The sequence below is a fragment of the Mesitornis unicolor genome, unplaced genomic scaffold, assembly GCF_000695765.1.
Source record: "Mesitornis unicolor isolate BGI_N332 unplaced genomic scaffold, ASM69576v1 scaffold46561, whole genome shotgun sequence".
NCBI classification, from domain to species: domain Eukaryota; kingdom Metazoa; phylum Chordata; class Aves; order Mesitornithiformes; family Mesitornithidae; genus Mesitornis; species Mesitornis unicolor.
This window is the reverse complement of record NW_010165310.1, coordinates 8,410-25,188: the sequence shown is the minus strand read 5'-3', so window position 1 is coordinate 25,188 and position 16,779 is coordinate 8,410. Positions and strand designations below refer to the sequence as shown.

At 38.8% G+C, this 16,779-nt stretch overlaps 1 protein-coding gene across 1 annotated transcript; it reads left to right on the top strand.

The window, feature by feature from the left end:
• Window positions 1-1,163: 1,163 nt before the first annotated feature.
• Window positions 1,164-14,356, top strand: RRAGD (Ras-related GTP binding D). Its single transcript, XM_010194578.1, has 6 exons — window positions 1,164-1,453; window positions 1,865-2,064; window positions 3,042-3,156; window positions 8,956-9,098; window positions 10,969-11,117; window positions 13,049-14,356. The coding sequence occupies exons 1-6, from the start codon at window positions 1,211-1,213 to the stop codon at window positions 13,198-13,200; spliced, it is 1,002 nt and encodes a 333-aa protein (XP_010192880.1). The 5' UTR covers window positions 1,164-1,210; the 3' UTR covers window positions 13,201-14,356.
• Window positions 14,357-16,779: the final 2,423 nt, after the last annotated feature.

Here is a 16,779-nt window from a genome sequence, read left to right as displayed (position 1 = left end):
CAGCTGCTGTGCTTAGCCTGTTGTCTGATCAGTATTTTAAACCTGACCACTTTGTGCTGCGAGCCTTGCTCTGCACATTTAGCATTGACAGCTCAGTTTTTTGTGTTGCTTGTGTCTGATGCTGCAGACAAGATATCACAGCAATGTCTGAAAACCTTTTACATCTGCATGCAGTACCGTTTTCAGCTCGGATGTTTCAAAGTTATAACTCAACCAAATGCAGCAGTTGAGACTGTTGCGGCTGTTTTGATTGGAGATACCTGAGACTGAAGCTGGTGTGCTTACGGGTGTGGATGGCTGTGCATTCATATCCTTACAGATACAGCAGTATAGTTTACTCCCATAACTACCTTTATGCTAACGTAACTGTGTCAGCACTAGAAACTCTTCTGTTTCAGCAGTACCAGTTTCAAACTGGGCTAGGTAACACAATGAAATCGTTGTGCTCCCAGGCCTTTGTTTTGCAGATAGTCAGGGGTATCCCATAACCTTATTTATTGGATAACAAACTTTTACGGATTGTAACACAAATTATTCAATAGCGGGTGAAATCCTAACTGCCTTAGAAAAGGACTCCTCGTGATCTCAGTACTGTGTTCTAAGCCCCAGCATAGAGGGATTGTTTGCCTGCTGAGTTGTCCTCTTCCTGTCGTTCCTGGGATGTGTGCTTTTTAAAAGTAATTTATTTATTTTAGAGGAAGGAAGTCCTCATGTAGCCTTAGGAAGATCACACAGATAGAGATGTAACTGACACAAACTTACTCCGTTCTTCCAGCAGTGTTATGCAGCTATCAGCTGACAAGGGTATTTGTTACCAGATTATATTCTTTTAAAGTTGGGAGTGTGCAATAGTGTTAATAAGGGCAGAATTAGGATGTCTGTGTGTGATAACACATTTTTTACACGCAAACTGAGTGATCAAACCTGCAGTCTCTGTCCTAAAGGTGAGAAGTAGGTTTTCTGATAGTAGAGTCTAAGGGGCAAATAATTCAAGTTAAAATGCCTGTAGCACCGCTCCCTAAATTTAGAAATTGGTGACATTTGCATAAATCCAAGTAAAAGTACCATGAAAATAAATGTTGAAAGCATGATATCTGGCAAGTAACTAATAATATTGCCATAGTAGATTACTTTTCTTCTTGTGTGATTTTATTCAGTTTTGGATTTCAATGATCCCTTCAGTACTGAAGTTAAGCCAAGAATCCTGCTCATGGGACTGAGAAGAAGTGGGAAGTCTTCCATTCAGAAAGTTGTCTTTCACAAAATGTCGCCGAACGAGACTCTCTTCTTGGAGAGCACAAACAAGATCTGCAGAGAGGATGTTTCCAACAGCTCCTTTGTCAACTTTCAGATATGGGATTTTCCTGGGCAAATTGACTTCTTTGACCCTACATTTGACTATGAGATGATTTTCAGAGGCACTGGAGCACTGATATTTGTTATTGATTCTCAGGTAAAAAAGAGAGTTTAAGCTACCTTTTTCTTTTCTTCCTTCAGCAATAGACAAATGGGTTGAAAAGCACAGATGTTTTTAAAAAGCAAATAAATAACTTGCATCACAGACACATACTAAAAGGAAGTCATTAAAATTTCAAGAGCTGCTTGGTTATATTTAATTCTCTGCAGTAGATTCAAAAGTTAACTGCTTTGCTTTAACATCTCAAGGTTCTTGCTCAGACTCCTCAGTGCTGACAGCATGAGATTGGAGCACGTGCTGGATGTAGGCTCAGGCTTCTACTTAAAATAAATTGAAAAATTAAGCTGTTACTGAACTGTTACATTATCTAAAAGTAAGTATCATAAAATTTTATATATATCTCTAAGAACTTTCCTACAGTTGTAGCTTTTCTTTTTACTTCATCAGGATGATTACATGGAAGCATTAGCTCGGCTGCATCTTACTGTGACCAGAGCCTATAAAGTGAATCCAGATATCAACTTTGAAATCTTTATCCATAAAGTGGATGGTTTATCTGATGATCACAAGATTGAAACGCAAAGAGATATTCACCAGAGGGCAAATGATGACCTTGCAGATGCTGGATTGGAGAAGATTCACCTCAGGTGAGAAGAGTTGCTGTGCAGAGAATCCTAAAGAGGAGAGCAGCTTATTTGACAAATTACTATTTTCTGTTCTCTTTAAGTAGCAGGCAACGAGCTTTTGATATATGAAGGAAAAGGATAATCAGAGACGTTGCATTTGACCTAAGCCAAACGAAGTATCTTATTTCTGATTGCCCTCTTGGAGGGAAAGATGGACAGGATATGAGCTTAAAAACAGATGACAAACGCCACAGTCCTATCAGTTTTTGCTGCAGCTGCTGTCTTGAAATAAGTTGCTTGGACAGTGGCAGCAGCCAGTAGAGCTCCAGCCAGTAGAGTGTTTATGCTACCTACATTACTTTTGCCTTCTTTGAAACCTCTGTGCCTCACAGTCCCCTCCCAATCACAAGTCCTCACTGCTGCAGCCTGCTTGGAGCCACTTGGGAGGACAGGTGCTGTATCTTTGCCTTACATCTGCTGATAAAGCAGATTGTTGTAGCAAACAATGAAAAATAGCGGACTTCTGCAGACTGGAAACTAGAGGACATCAAGTTGTCATATCTTTCTTAGCACTTAAAGCCAAGTACAAATATATTTCAGAGACCTGCTCCATGAATGTGCCAGCTCTTTAGAGCCCTAAACAACTTGACTGCATCATTGCATTGATAAATGAGTCCACAGCTTTCAAAAAGTAGATCACAACAGACATACTTAATATTACTCCATTCCTGCAGTTTGAAAAATATTTTCATAAGAATACCAAGGTGGGAGTTGCATCACGAAGTTCTGCACTGAGTTCTGGTTTGCAGTGTCTAGGGGTTTGTATAGAAATGAAGTCCTATGCTTCAGTCATTACATGTGACTTTTGATCACAAGGGGTAATTGCATAAGTGTAGGCACTTGTTGTTTTACAGTATTTCATTTCGCTCATATTATGAAAGGTACATCATGTTCACGGTATGTGGCTAAAAGGAAAATGTGGTGACGTTTTTTTCCAGCTTTTATCTGACAAGCATATATGATCATTCTATATTTGAAGCATTTAGCAAAGTGGTACAGAAACTGATTCCACAGCTCCCAACACTGGAAAACCTGCTTAACATCTTTATTTCAGTAAGTACTTGTTATATACTTTGTCTGTAGATCCAGCTATGTCCAACATGCATGTTCAGATATTCTGTTCACTGCCTTCTGAGAAGTTACAAGCAATATGAACTCTCAGAGAAATTATCAAATCTTATTTGAAATGCACCCACATGCAGCTTGGCCTCCCCTGCCTGTCTATTAAACAGTGTTAAGCTGCTGAGATGCAGTATTTTCTGATTCAAATAAAGTGGATTAGCAGCCATCACTTTTCTGCTCATACATTAATTGGAATGTTGCAAAGGTCTGTGCTACCTGCATTTGTTTAATTAGTGCTTAAAATTTGTGTGAATAAATTCTTAAAAGAACATAATCTTATCTGACCTCTGACGTAGAATTAATTCTGCTTTGTAACATAGTTTAACCTGCTTAAGAAAATCTTGTCCTGAAATTTGTAGAAGTAGAGCCCATCACAACTTTCATAGCCTTCACAGTTACTTCCAAGGCCAATTAGAGAGCTTTGTATATCCAGTGGCATGTTAGCCACTGTGGAGGTAATCGCTTGCTCCACTGTCCCTGTATGTGTGGTCCCTTCCTCTCCTTTGCACTGGTTCTGACACTCGCCTGTTCCCTCATGGAGTCACTGTGACACACACTAATGCACTGTTTAATTTAGTTAAAAGCGAGTCATGGAGGAGTCCAACATCCTCTTGTTTTGGCACAAGATAAAAGATGGGAACATGTGGCCACGAGCAAAGGGGAACACAGTAAGTAGGTTGTGAAAAGGGGGAGCTCCCCGTTTTGGTGGTGTTGAAGTCCCGTCATAGCTGCTCCTGAAACTGAACCCTTTCTCACAGTATTCTAATTTTGCACCTCGCATCTAGCATTAGTTTGTCAAACTTCAATTTCCAAGCAAGGTATTTTGTTGTGCCTTTTTGTCATTTTGAAGTAATGAAATTATTTAATATCATTCAACAGCCTGTAAGATAAAATTAGACTTCACAGTTTCTCAGTGTAGGGTGTGAAAATGGAGAGAGAAAAAAAAGTTGAATGTGTTGCTGAAAGGGAGAGCTGGGATTAGAGGAAGGTCTTTCCAAAACTTATTCTCTTAGTGTTAAGCAAGAAATGATGCTATTTCATAATGAATGGTTTGTTGCAAAGATCTGTTTCTACCCAAATGGTTGGACTGTATACCAGTTATCATCCAGTACTGAACTCCACTTAGGACAGAAAGGTAATGAAGGAGTGATGACACCCGTTCTGGAGCAGTTGGATACTGAATATGCTGCACAGTTATTAAAGAGAAAGCTGTGTGAATGATAGGCCTCCTTGTGCCAGTCACCCCAGTCACTCATACTGTGAGTCACATCTCTTTGTGGGCTCACCTCACTGTTTGGAGTTGGTGAAGAGTTTCTGCCAAACCACCAGATGCACCGAGCACGAGCGGCTTCCTGAATGCCTGATGACAGTCGCCTGTGTGTCTGGAACACCCAGAAGGGAGCTCTGATAACACCTAGGATATGAGATGTAATTTATAGGGAAGAACAAGTCTTTCAAATGAATAGGAAGTCCAAAAAAGGGAGAGGGGTACGCTATTTCCCCTAATCAATAGGGGAAACAGTCTCAGACTGTTTCTTAGCTCCAAATAGAGCAAAATCCAGTTTGTTAATGACCTATAGCAAGGTGTAGCTGCATCATTATGTCCTCAGCATGCTTGCTGTCTGTTTTCACGAGTATCTTCCATCTGTAGACAGGAGGCTCGGAATGATTCTTATTTGCAAACACAAGAAAAGTAAACATCATTCTCCAGCACAGAATTAGTTAGCGAGTGCCTCTTTACTTTAGCAACTTAGTGACAACAAATCTCGACATGGATTTTGGGCATGCCTTGCCTCAGGAAGCCAGTGTGTTGGATTGCAAAGTGTGGGTGTGTTGGTGTTCTAGTTTGGGTTTTGCAGCAATATTCATAAGGATGGGCTTTCGTTTGTGCCATGAAGACTTTCAACATGAAAAGCTGATGATTACAAAAATAGGCTCTTAAGTTCACATCAGGTTTTTGCCTAACTTTATAGTGCCACAGTGTGTTAGCTTGTACAGTTGAGAAACCATCAGTGTGATAATACTGCTTCTACAATCTTTAATGTAACTGCTTATAGAGCATAAAACAGCAGTTTGTTCAGCATTCAAAACCCATGTAAATCTTACCGGACTAACGCTCTTATAGGCTTCATATAGAAGCACGTCTGTTTCTAATTGCCATGGCCTTAGAGAGCAATCAAGTTGTGTTACACAGAAATGTGGGTTTTCATTTTAGGGTTGTTGGGGGTTTTTTCGAGGGATGTTGAAATGTATGTGTTAAAACCGAACAAGGAATTATGGTAAAAATAAAATTCAGTACAATTTTGTGTAATGATAAATTTAAAAATCTTTAAATTCAGATGTAGTATTTAAAATTCTTTCACGAAATCTGCTGTTTGCCACAGGACCTGTTTAAATAACTGCCTGAAATTCATTCCTAGCTTTAAGTGACTGGTGATGTCCTGTAAGTTCTTTTAAAAAACACTTTTTATGGCCAAATTCTGTCTTACTCTTCATACTTTAAAGAAGGAAAAAGATAGGGCCATTTACCTAACCTAGGAATTGGAGTAATACTACCAGTTTTACTGAACCCATTCCATTTAAAGAATAGAAACTGCCTTCTACTTGATCAAACCCAGTACAGTTGTGAAACATGGTTTGAAATTCAACTATCTCGTGGTTGTTACCTGTCCAAAATAAAATCTCAGCTATTCATTGCAGAAGATATTTTGCAGTGGCTCTCATGGTTCAGATTAGCCATGGAATGCTCTTACATGGACTCAGAGTGCTTAATAGAGCTTCTAGCATGTTATGTCTTCTTTCCAGACTCTAGGGTTGTGTCAGAGATGACCACTGCTTATTCTGGCCCTGCCCTCACTGACACCAATGGCAGCTTTTTCATTCAGTGGCACAAGACAGCTGTTGGCCTCTGTTTCTCTAATAAGGAACCCTCCTGCTCCAGTAACAGGAACATTTGATTTCTTACTGTTATTTTCCCTGAGTGTTAATGATACAAAGTCTCTTTGAATAGTATTTTTTATCCACTGTTTCCTGATTTTTTTAATGACTTGTAATTGTTGCTTTTACTGGTATTTTCTTTTCCTTGAGCAATTTCATCACAAATATTCTGGCAAATCCTTTGCTTTTTCAGTTAAAGTTGTACTGAAAACCTTGGCAAATGAAATCTGTGGAGTGATGTTGGCACAATTTAGTCATTACTACTCCTGGCAGTCCATCCTACCCTTTCGCTGAGGTTTCTGTCAGCGTATAAAGTTCAACAGAAGCAAATATGTGCCAGTTTCTCAGCAGATCCTACCACACTGCATTAGTTTCGAATGAAAACGAGCACAGCTTAAGTTAAGACACCAAACTGTGCTGTTACCAGCTGGCATAACTGCTGGCATGACAAACATCTCAAGATGAAAACCTTTTAAACTGTCACTGCAAGTACAGGCAGGCTGCAGCAGCTGGAGTTCTGAGACAGAAAAATCACTTCTCATTGTTAAATGTTACTATTTTGTCAGTGCTATCTTAATAATTCAAGGTACATCTTCCCTTTACAGCTGAAATTATCACTATGTCTCTCTTTATGTAATAGAAAATTTTATAACCAACTCCTCATGAATGACACTAAAGGGCTCAAGTTTCAGCTTCTTTTGTCTAAAATGACTTGTATTTTCAAATACGTATTTTGGCAATGAATTACAGCTGTATACCTATTGATATTTACCTGTATACCTATGATATTTACGGGTAAATCTTGTGATTACAAGCATCTTCTGTGTGAGATGCTGTCAGAATTATTATTTAAAAATTAAAATTAGAGAACTATCACATGTGGCCAGACTAACCAAACTAAATTGGCATACATTTTTGTTCTTAGTGCTCAAAGAACGTAGACTCATGGAGCTGTGTAGGCTGAAAGGGACCTTTAGAGGTCAGCTCCTGCTCAGAGTCAGGCCACTTAGAGCAGGTTGCTCATGGCTGGGTCCAGTCCAGTTTTCTGTATCTCCAAGGATGGAAACTCTACAGCCTCTCAGGTCAGCGTGCTCCCAGTGCTTCACCACTCTCCTGATTTGATATAAGAAAAAAGAACATTATCGTAATTTCAGTTTGTGCCTTTAGCCTCTTGTCCTTCAGCACATTAGCTCTGAGAAGAGTTTGGCTCTGTATTCTGTGCAACCTTACGTTAGGTATTTGTAGGTAACAACAAACCGCCTTTTCTTCAGGCTGAACAAACCCAGTTCTCTGAGACTCTCCTTGTACATTGTGTGTGTCAGACCATGTACCCTAAGGTATCCACAGGTTATACTTTGTTTTGATTTTTTTGTTAATGAATTAGGGAAATGTGCTACTCATGGAGTCTTTTCCATAATGAAATGCAAGAAATTAATCTCTATACTCTCTTATTGATGGATGTTTCCAGCCTTAGTTGTGTGCATGATGGTGGAAGAATTAAGCCCCTTTGAGAAGAGTATACCCAAAATATTGCTGGCCATTGTCAACGACATACCTAGGGCTGAAGTTTTTCTACCTATTTCAGGAAATTTGGAAAGTGGGAGGGTCACTTTAGTCTCTTAACTGTGTGTTAAATAGTTGACTTAGGAAGGAAGAAAAAGGAAAAGTTCTGTAACTACAAAGGAAGCTGAACTTGTTAGGGGTTTTCAGGGACTTTTTTGGTAGTTACAAAACTGCTGTGGCAGCAGTCCCAAACCATATTAAAAAGGGAAGCCCATATATGGAGAAAATACAGTTTGATTGGAGAAAGTTGCTTCTCTTTCTGCATAAGTGGATTCTGAAGCATATCTTATAGCTTGAGCTTTAGCAGTCCTGGGAAATTGCCCTTTATATTCGTTCTGGGACAGCTGCCCAGGTGCAATCCCTTGATATCAGGAAGCAAAGCTACTGTTTTCAGTTAATCAGTACACATTTTGCCTTCCCCCCCCCGCCCAGGAAGCAGAGACTTACAGCAGTTTACTTATCTACACAAAGAGCATGAGCAAGCATTCCTGGCTAGCCTGTGAGAGCTGTAAATATGATACATCTCCAGTATGGAGAGTCTTAATCAGCTTGGCCAGATGACAGGAACATAGCTGTCATCACATTAGCAAGCCTTAGCATTATAACTTAGCTTTAACCACTAATGCTACATGAAAACTGAAGGAGCACCATCAAAATACTGGTCTTTCTCCTGTGACCCTAAAAGATGTCCTAAGGAACCAGACAGTAAAAAAGCTGTAGACCTCGATGAGAAAATTTCTCCATTTCCTTGAGGAGTCAGTTCGTGAACATACTGCTACCTGTGACCATCAGCTTTTTCTTTTCTTTGTTTCTACCTTCTTACATGCCCAGCTAGAGTAACTTTCAATTGCAGCTCACTTCTTATGTCCGTTATTACAGTCAAAAAACCCAAAACTTATTCCTGGAAGATTTCCCCACACACATGCACTTTCCACTGAAAAGAAATGTAATCTCGTCAGATGTTTTCCAGAGAGGGGAAGTGTGGGAGTGTAACTTGGTGTTATGTCTGCTCAGAGGCAGAAACTGTTGGAGGGTCTGTAAGCATCACAGTTTTCAACAGATAGACAGTGCTTTATGTGCAGTTCTTTCACAATGAGCTTGATTGCAGTTTGACTTCCACTCTTTCAGTCTAGCTTTTTGTGTAACAGGCAAGCAGGGGAGCAAAAAAGCTTGGTATTAATGTGAAGAAATGGCTTCCATTTTATTTTTCTTTCTTTTTTTCTTAAATAGAATTCTGGGATTGAAAAAGCATTTTTATTTGATGTAGTCAGTAAGATCTATATTGCAACAGACAGTACTCCAGTGGATATGCAAACTTACGAGCTCTGCTGTGATATGATAGATGTTGTGATTGACATTTCTTGTATATATGGGTAAGTAAATTGTTAATTTTTTTTCATAAAAGTGTGTACTTAGAATCCGAATGGCTTCAAAATTAGGATGAAGTGGATATAATCAGTAATAAGAATGTGTAATTTGCCAGAGTAATTTATCAGGACAGGGCAGAAGGAAGAAACAGCAGACCTCTGAGCTATAGATTCCCTGCCAGCCACAAGCACTGTTCCCTCCCCAGCCTCATTTGTGAACATCTTCCTCTTTCTATGCTAATAGTTTTATTTGGACAAAGGAGTGGGAAGTTACCAACCTAAAATAAAAGGAAACATTAGCATTATCTTTTTGTTCCCCAGGGACAAATTCAACAGAATAATGCCTTCCATTTCAAAAAACAAGAAAAAAAAGTGGGGCCATATTTAGTTTTGTTTACTTTAATAGCCAGTGGCCTCTCCTGGCCTCGGAGAGCTGCGTCATGCTTGTTCCAGTTCTCTGTTCACCCCCTTTTCCCTATGTGACCTTTGTGGTGGGTTTTTTCAGTTACCCCTCCTTATACATTAGCAACTGGGGAAGCTTGTACATCTCCTTGCAAGTTCTGTTTTAAGTGGCTGGGCCCTTGTTCAAATGTAATGCCAGCTATTCCTGGGAAAGGCAGGGGCGCATTAAGAATTAGTGCATTGAGACGCGTAGCCTTGGAGGCTGAACTGCAGCATGCGTGGAGCGTGGCGGTCTTTGGTAGCCTTGCATTTGTACCCTTTGATGGATTTCTTGCACTCTTGGAGAAGGTACGGGGGAGAACCCTGATGCAGATGTGCAATAAGCATTAGAACTTCAAAAGAACAACAAATTGTTGACTGGGTTTGTAAAATTTCTTACGTTTGTATATTCCACTGTATATTTCAGATTTTGGAGTTGGTCACTTCAGTAATTGTACAGGAACTTGTGTTTTACAGAGGTATACAATAAAGGATGCTGATTCTGTGGCATTTTTGTTGTACAGAGAAGGATGCTGCTGTGTAGTTTAAAAGACCATGCATTTAATTATTATCTGTACAACACCACTTGTGGGGCTCACTATTCACAAAATGTCACTTTGCCAATGTCTTTGTGCAACCATTTAGCATTTATCACCAGAAAACTGCTTGCCATGTTTTTAGCTGTAGGCTAAAGCCATGATATTACAATGAATTTATTTCCTCTGTTCCCAGGGCATCTGTGGAACTTGTTACCTTAATATATTATTAATACTAATTGTTCTGGGAAGTTGGTGATAACTACTGAGTTAACAAGATCTGTGTGTGCATTCAGGAATGTGGGTAAAATTACAAAGTGCAAAACTAACACTTTGGACTAGATGATCTTTAAAGGTCACTTCCAAGCCAATACATGTTATGATTCTATGATTGTAACACATCATCTGTGAAGGAGAAATCCCTGTGATGTTCCAAAAACCAACATCTCATGAGGAAAGTCTCATGATGGCTTGAACTGTTACTCAGTCAGCTGCCACTGCTCAAGCAAGGTTAATAGATTTGGAATTATCAGTACAGGTTTACTGGTTCACATGTTTTAGATAAAGTCATAATATAGTGCATTGATTAAAAGAAAACAGACAACCTTGTGGTAAATGGTTGGCAACTAATGGCGGGGGAAGGCTCTAGTTCAGGTACTTAGCAATGAGATGCTCTGATTGCTAGCCTCAGATCTAAGTTTTGGTGTGTGACTGGATAAATGGTTTAAGCTGTTCTTTGGTTGTGTAGTGTGTAGTTTGAGGAAGTCTCCCTGAAAGGTTAAAATGAAAATTTAATAAAGCTTGAGATTATCTGATGAAAAAACCAATGTGGGAGTACTTTTATTAGCTCACTTGCAGCTTATCTTTTCTTGATTGTTTGTTTGAATATTGCTCTTCAGGCTTAAAGATGATGGCACTGGAACTCCTTATGACAAAGAATCAATGGCAATCATAAAACTGAACAATACAACTGTCCTTTATTTAAAAGAGGTGACAAAATTCCTTGCTCTTGTTTGTTTCGTCAGAGAAGAAAGCTTTGAGAGAAAAGGTATTTTTCCCTTTTCTAATATTGCATTACTTTTCCCTTGTGTATTAGCGAGTTAATAAATAACTGTGGTTGTCATTAGTTGATAAGTCTCTAGCTCTATCACAAATGCGAAAGGTAAGTACAGCTTGATAGTGCTTACATAAGATGTTTAAAGGCATAAGGTATTTGTGCTGGCATTAAGATAAGATGAAATCATAAATGTATTTGACAGCTTTCTGTTACGAAAGCATATGAAAGTTTACATCTAATGCAGTAAAGCTTCCATACGCAACAGCAGAACGTGTCAGTTTATCTTGGCTAACATGGATTTGTACCTGTTGGCACCAGCATACGCATTTGGAACAGCTTGCATGCCGTAACCAAGGGAAAATTGTTGAAACTGGCTGACAGAAAGAAATATGTTCTTGCTTTTCTCATCTCTGAAAGGAGGCTTTTCAAAAGCTGCATATTTGGGTACTAGGTGGCTTTCAAATTTTGCAGTTAAAGGGTGTAAAATGTCTCGGTTATCTCTCTGACCCTGGTGAAGGTCAATCTGAAAGCTTAGCCCGTGATTGCTCTGCTCACTGGCATGGTGTTCACTGAGTTACTGGTCTTGGGGAAATGCCCTGAGCCCAAAACTGGGCGGTGAAGAATGAGCCCCCATCTGGGCTTGTGTCCCCATCCTGTGGTATGAATTCACCAGTCAGTACTGGTTTGTTTGTGGATGCAGTACTAGTACAGGCTGTTTACCTTCTATTTTATGAGACTTCAACTGGTTGAATTTCTCATTTAATACCCATACAGCCTTGATTATCTTTGAATATTAGATATGGTTACTTTTTTCCCACTGTAAGCCTAAGATGTGTTACTTTGAAATACCTACTAAGGACACTGTTGCGGAACAGATGCTATGTTGAATAAACACCCATCAGGGTTTGTCCACACCTGTTACAGGTTGTTGTATCTACATAGTTTGGGATACATTGTGCTGTAACCTATACTCTTTAACAGTTCTGGTATGATAATACAGAGTAGCTTTTGGTGCCTGGTGACTTCCACATAGTATTTTGTCTGAACTCGAGGAAGAAAGAAAATGATTCCTGGAAGAAAATCAAAGTGTAACATGGTGAATTTAAACCACTTAAAATCTGTATCATCTCCTGTTAGAGAAATTGAAGTGGAAAACACTGCAGTATTTGAGTTAAGAAAGCTTATGGCATTAAACCTTAATGAGGTCATAAGCTCAGTACCAAAATTCTAAAATTGTGTTGCAGTATTACACAATTGTAGCACCCAAGAAGTCTTCCGATTGACTACCAGTATGGCTTTACAGCTTTTCTGTGGGATCACATTCAGCCCACTCACGTGGCAATGTAATCTGCCTGTTATGTATGTATGTAATCTAACAGCATGTCTGTTGTGTTATTTTTTAATTACAATGTAAGATGAAGTATAGCTGGCTGTTACTTGGTAATATTTCTATCAAGTATCCATTTCAAAACTTACTTGTCATAAAAAAACCCAAAAATTCTTTGATTACTAGATGCTAATATTTTTATCACGGTTTTTCTGTAAAGCAAATTTACAAAATGACACCATATTTTATGAAGTATTTTATTTTTTCTTGTAGTATACTGAGCACTTCTCCAAAGCTCTGTTTTAAGTTAAAACTTTATTATCTTCCAATGAATTTCTATTTGTTTTCTCTTAAGACAAGTAAGTATTTTTAATATTGGACATAATATGAAACTACAATGCTCACTGAAGTATTTGTATTTACCAAGTGTGATTTTTTTTTTTAGCACAGAAAAAAAGTGCTTGGAAAAGTCACTGGTAGTGACCTTCATAGAGAGAGTGTGGTATTTCACTAATTGTAGAATATAAGCATATTTTTCATTACCTAATTTGTATAAATGTCTTTATTAATATGGGAAACGTTTCTGTTTCTGTAGGATTAATAGACTACAATTTCCATTGTTTTCGAAAAGCCATACAAGAAGTATTTGAAGTAAGAATGAAAGTAGTAAGATCTCGAAAACATCAAAGCCACATGCAAAAAAACACAAGACCCACTCCCAATGGGACACCGAGGATGCCGCTGTAACTGAGGTTTTCTGGCAATGTGGCAAGCAAAGTTTTCGTGACGTTGATGTGACTTCTGCATCTCATTGCACTGAGTGAAGAGGAAAACAAACGGGACTGATGTATTATATGGATTTTCCCTGAACGTTCAGAAAGCACTGTTTAAATATTTTTATCCAATCAGTTTTTTTCATATAGTGAGCACTTTGAGCAAAATGTTGTATATATAAGCATTGAGGTGAACACTTGTAAGAATTTTCTTAATATATGCTGTAAACCTTTTTCATGCCATATTAAGAAAAAACAGCTGTGACAGAAATACTGGGTACATAATTTGCACTTTTTCATGTTTTCCTCGTGGAGTTGGACTTTGATAAACTTAGTTTTTATGGTGATTTTGATGCATGGTGTCAGGTAAATGTATGCTGTAGTTTATTTACCTGCTACAATCAAATTGGTTAGTAAACAATTATGAAAACTTGGTACAATGCCTTTTAAAATTTGTGACAGCTAATACCTAACACCCATACAGATCTAATTTCGTATATTTTTCAGTTTGTAAACTGAAGAATAATTTTGAAGTATTGCAGCAATAAGTACCTTACCATGGATCATAACTGGTAGGTAAATACTAGCTTTTCTAAAACAGGCTTCTGGCCAAATTCATCCGGAGTTCTCCATAACACTGGTCATGCCCTCTGTTGGGTCTGTTTTTATTATTTACCTCAGCATATACCACTAAAATACCTTTCTATAAAGACAATTGTTTTGTAAAATGGCTCTATGTTGCACTGGTATTTTTATAAAGCTTCAGAGGAGGGTGCTGTATCTGAAAGATTGAATTTACATCGCTCAGTTGATTTTGAGAGCCTACACATCCACAGTGGGTGCAGTGAAGAATCTGTATGTGTTTCCACCCTGACGTTCTGATGTACTGATAGGAAATCCTAAAGACATGAGCACTGGGTTCCAATTCTCTCTAATGGGGGTACATCTGTGATTGAAATCAAGAAGAGACCATTGAAATGAGGACTGGACAATCTACCTGCTATAGCAAGCAGTACATCACTACTTTTTATTTTAATATTGAGCATGGGCAGTCTTGCTACAGGATCAGCCAGGACAGCAGAGCACTCTCAAACCTAAAAAGAAGTAAAACTTAATTTCTGAGTTCTGTATTCATTGGTTTTCTTTAATTAACAATACCAAATTATAGTTTCTTGTCAGAAGAGCAACTCTTTTTTTTTCTCAGTCCTGCCACAAACCACTTGCATGCACAGCCCAGCGGTACTGTCAGCAGCTCTTGGGAGTGGGAAGAGTTTGACCTGAATGGGAGACAGCTTGCCATACACCAGAAACAGGTAAGGGGAGCCGTGCCTCACCGATTCATCACTGCTCTGCCCCTGGCTGAGAGAGCTCTGGGCAGAGAAGGGAAGGTGGGATTTGAAAGTTTTTTCTTAGCCACAGTAAGGCATAATGCTGCAGGTCTGCCAGTGGGTTAAGAGCTCCCAGTGTTTGCTGGCTTCTGTTGATCAAGTAGGGGTTTAACCAGTGGTAAGCGAGTCTAAATTCAGTTGTGGTTTGAATGCAAATGTAGCGTTTCCGTATGCTGTACATTGACATACCTTCAGGCTCTAGTCGTGTACTGAATGCACGAGCTGGGAGAGCCGGCTGGCATGAATGCAAAGGCACACAAACATCTGCCGAAAGGGAGACCAGTAGTTTCCAGGCCCTTTACTCTGCCTAATGCACGTGACGTGCCTTTTTGGAACAAATGGGCTCCTTCAGCATGAGTCAATTGACGAAGGTGCTAGTCAACAGAGCTCAGCTTCGTCAAGTCTCATTTGGTAAGTAATGCAGTTCTAGGTGCTCACGAAGATGGGAAACATTGAGAACAGCGAGAAGTACCGGTCCTGGTGCCAGTGTGAAGGGTAATGGCAGCAGCTGTAATGAAAGCAGAGTGCTTCAAAAATACAGAGCTCAGATTCATTTCAGTACGGTCGCTGCTTGTCATCTTATTGAGGGCAGCTCTTCTGACCTACCCCTCAGTTAAAGTAACACAAAGCTGTCTTCAGAGTTCACCAAAGCAATGATGGGGAAGCGCCACATTTTGACATCCATAGGACTTTCAGTGAAGGGCCGCCACCATTTCTGGCCTCAAGTTTCTCATTTTGTTGAGACCCACTGTTGGGTCACAATTTGTGCTTTCTTCACTTCTTCAGGTACAGGTAACTATGTGGGACAAAGAACACCTGCCAGGCTGGACCAGACACTTTTTAAAAAAAATAAAGTATCATACTAGCTATGATATGAGTCATAACGAAAGAATATTTTTTTCCAGATATTTGGCCTAAGTTCTATGTCGTCAGGCATACATTTGTATCTTAAAACTATCATTTAAGACTGAAGTTACTCCTGTAGTCCCCTTCAGAATTTGGCATAGACTATGTTGCATAATTTAGTGAAGGTGACTTTAACTAATTTCTAATTGGATATTATCAGAGTCAGCATTTTTTAAATCAGATTACTTATGTTTCAAATACGTTTAATTAGAAATTTGAAAGAATGGTAAAAACGCATTATTTTACTGTGTAACTTTGGTATTTTCAGTTTAGATGATGACTCAGGTGTTTCACTTTTGAGTAATCATTTTCTAATTAGTACCTCAGATTTTCCTGTTCTAGCTGAAGTGATTGAGCACTGAGTGAGGCATGCAAAGTTGGGTTTTTTTTAAAGAACATATTATTTCAAATCTCTTTTATATTTTATTGAGGTTCTAGTTTTTATTTTAAAGAGATGAAATACCCCATATGCTACAAGAGCCAGTTCTGACAAGGCAGTGTTGAGATACCTCTTTTAAAAGTAGAAATTGTGCAAGAAGAAATAATTTCCTGAATAGTGTAGTATTTCCAAAATACCTGATCTGTGAGTCTCCATTTTTATGTATCATTGGAGTTGCCTATACAAAGTAGGGACCATTATTGAACCAGCCACATCTCTTTAAAGCACTGGTTTAGAATAAACCCAAACCAAGTTAGTATCCCATAGACACTTTAAAGTCAGGAGCTGAATAATAAAGCAATGGTTCCCACACCTTGTTGTAGTTGAGAAAATCTCTGCAAGTAATTCAATCTGCAGCAGCCCAGAGTACTTAATGGCTTCTTTGAAGAGTTAAAGTGTGTCCCTGAGCACGCACTGGAAGGTGGCTATTTAAAATGTTACAGTGCCAGAATGGCTTTCTAAATTTCTGTGGTTCTGGACATGCTGTGCATTACCATGGAAGTCTGATAATCAGATTAAGTCAAAGAATTAAAAACATAACCCTGAACAGATCATCATATACAGTAGCAACTGTTTGCTTGAATGACATATTTACTGGCTCTGTCATTTGCAGCAGTCATTGCAGAATATTTTTCCTTTAAAATTAAACATTGAGGTTTTTCCATTTTTTTATTGAATGATGTGCACGACATTATTACATAGGGATAATTGTTGCTGCAGCTTTATCTCTGTCCTGTTCAATAAGGAAATCAGATCATTAACACCAAAATTCCTTATTCTAAATATTTATTGATACCCACCTGTAAATTTACTCAACTTC

Excerpts from the sequence above, each read along its gene's own strand:
- RRAGD (XM_010194578.1), top strand. The coding sequence starts at position 1,211 with ATGGGACTGAGAAGAAGTGGGAAGTCTTCCATTCAGAAAGTTGTCTTT. Across the intron at positions 1,454-1,864 it reads TATTTGTTATTGATTCTCAG|GATGATTACATGGAAGCATT; the intron begins GTAAAAAAGAGA and ends TTACTTCATCAG. Across the intron at positions 3,157-8,955 it reads TGCTTAACATCTTTATTTCA|AATTCTGGGATTGAAAAAGC; the intron begins GTAAGTACTTGT and ends TTTCTTAAATAG.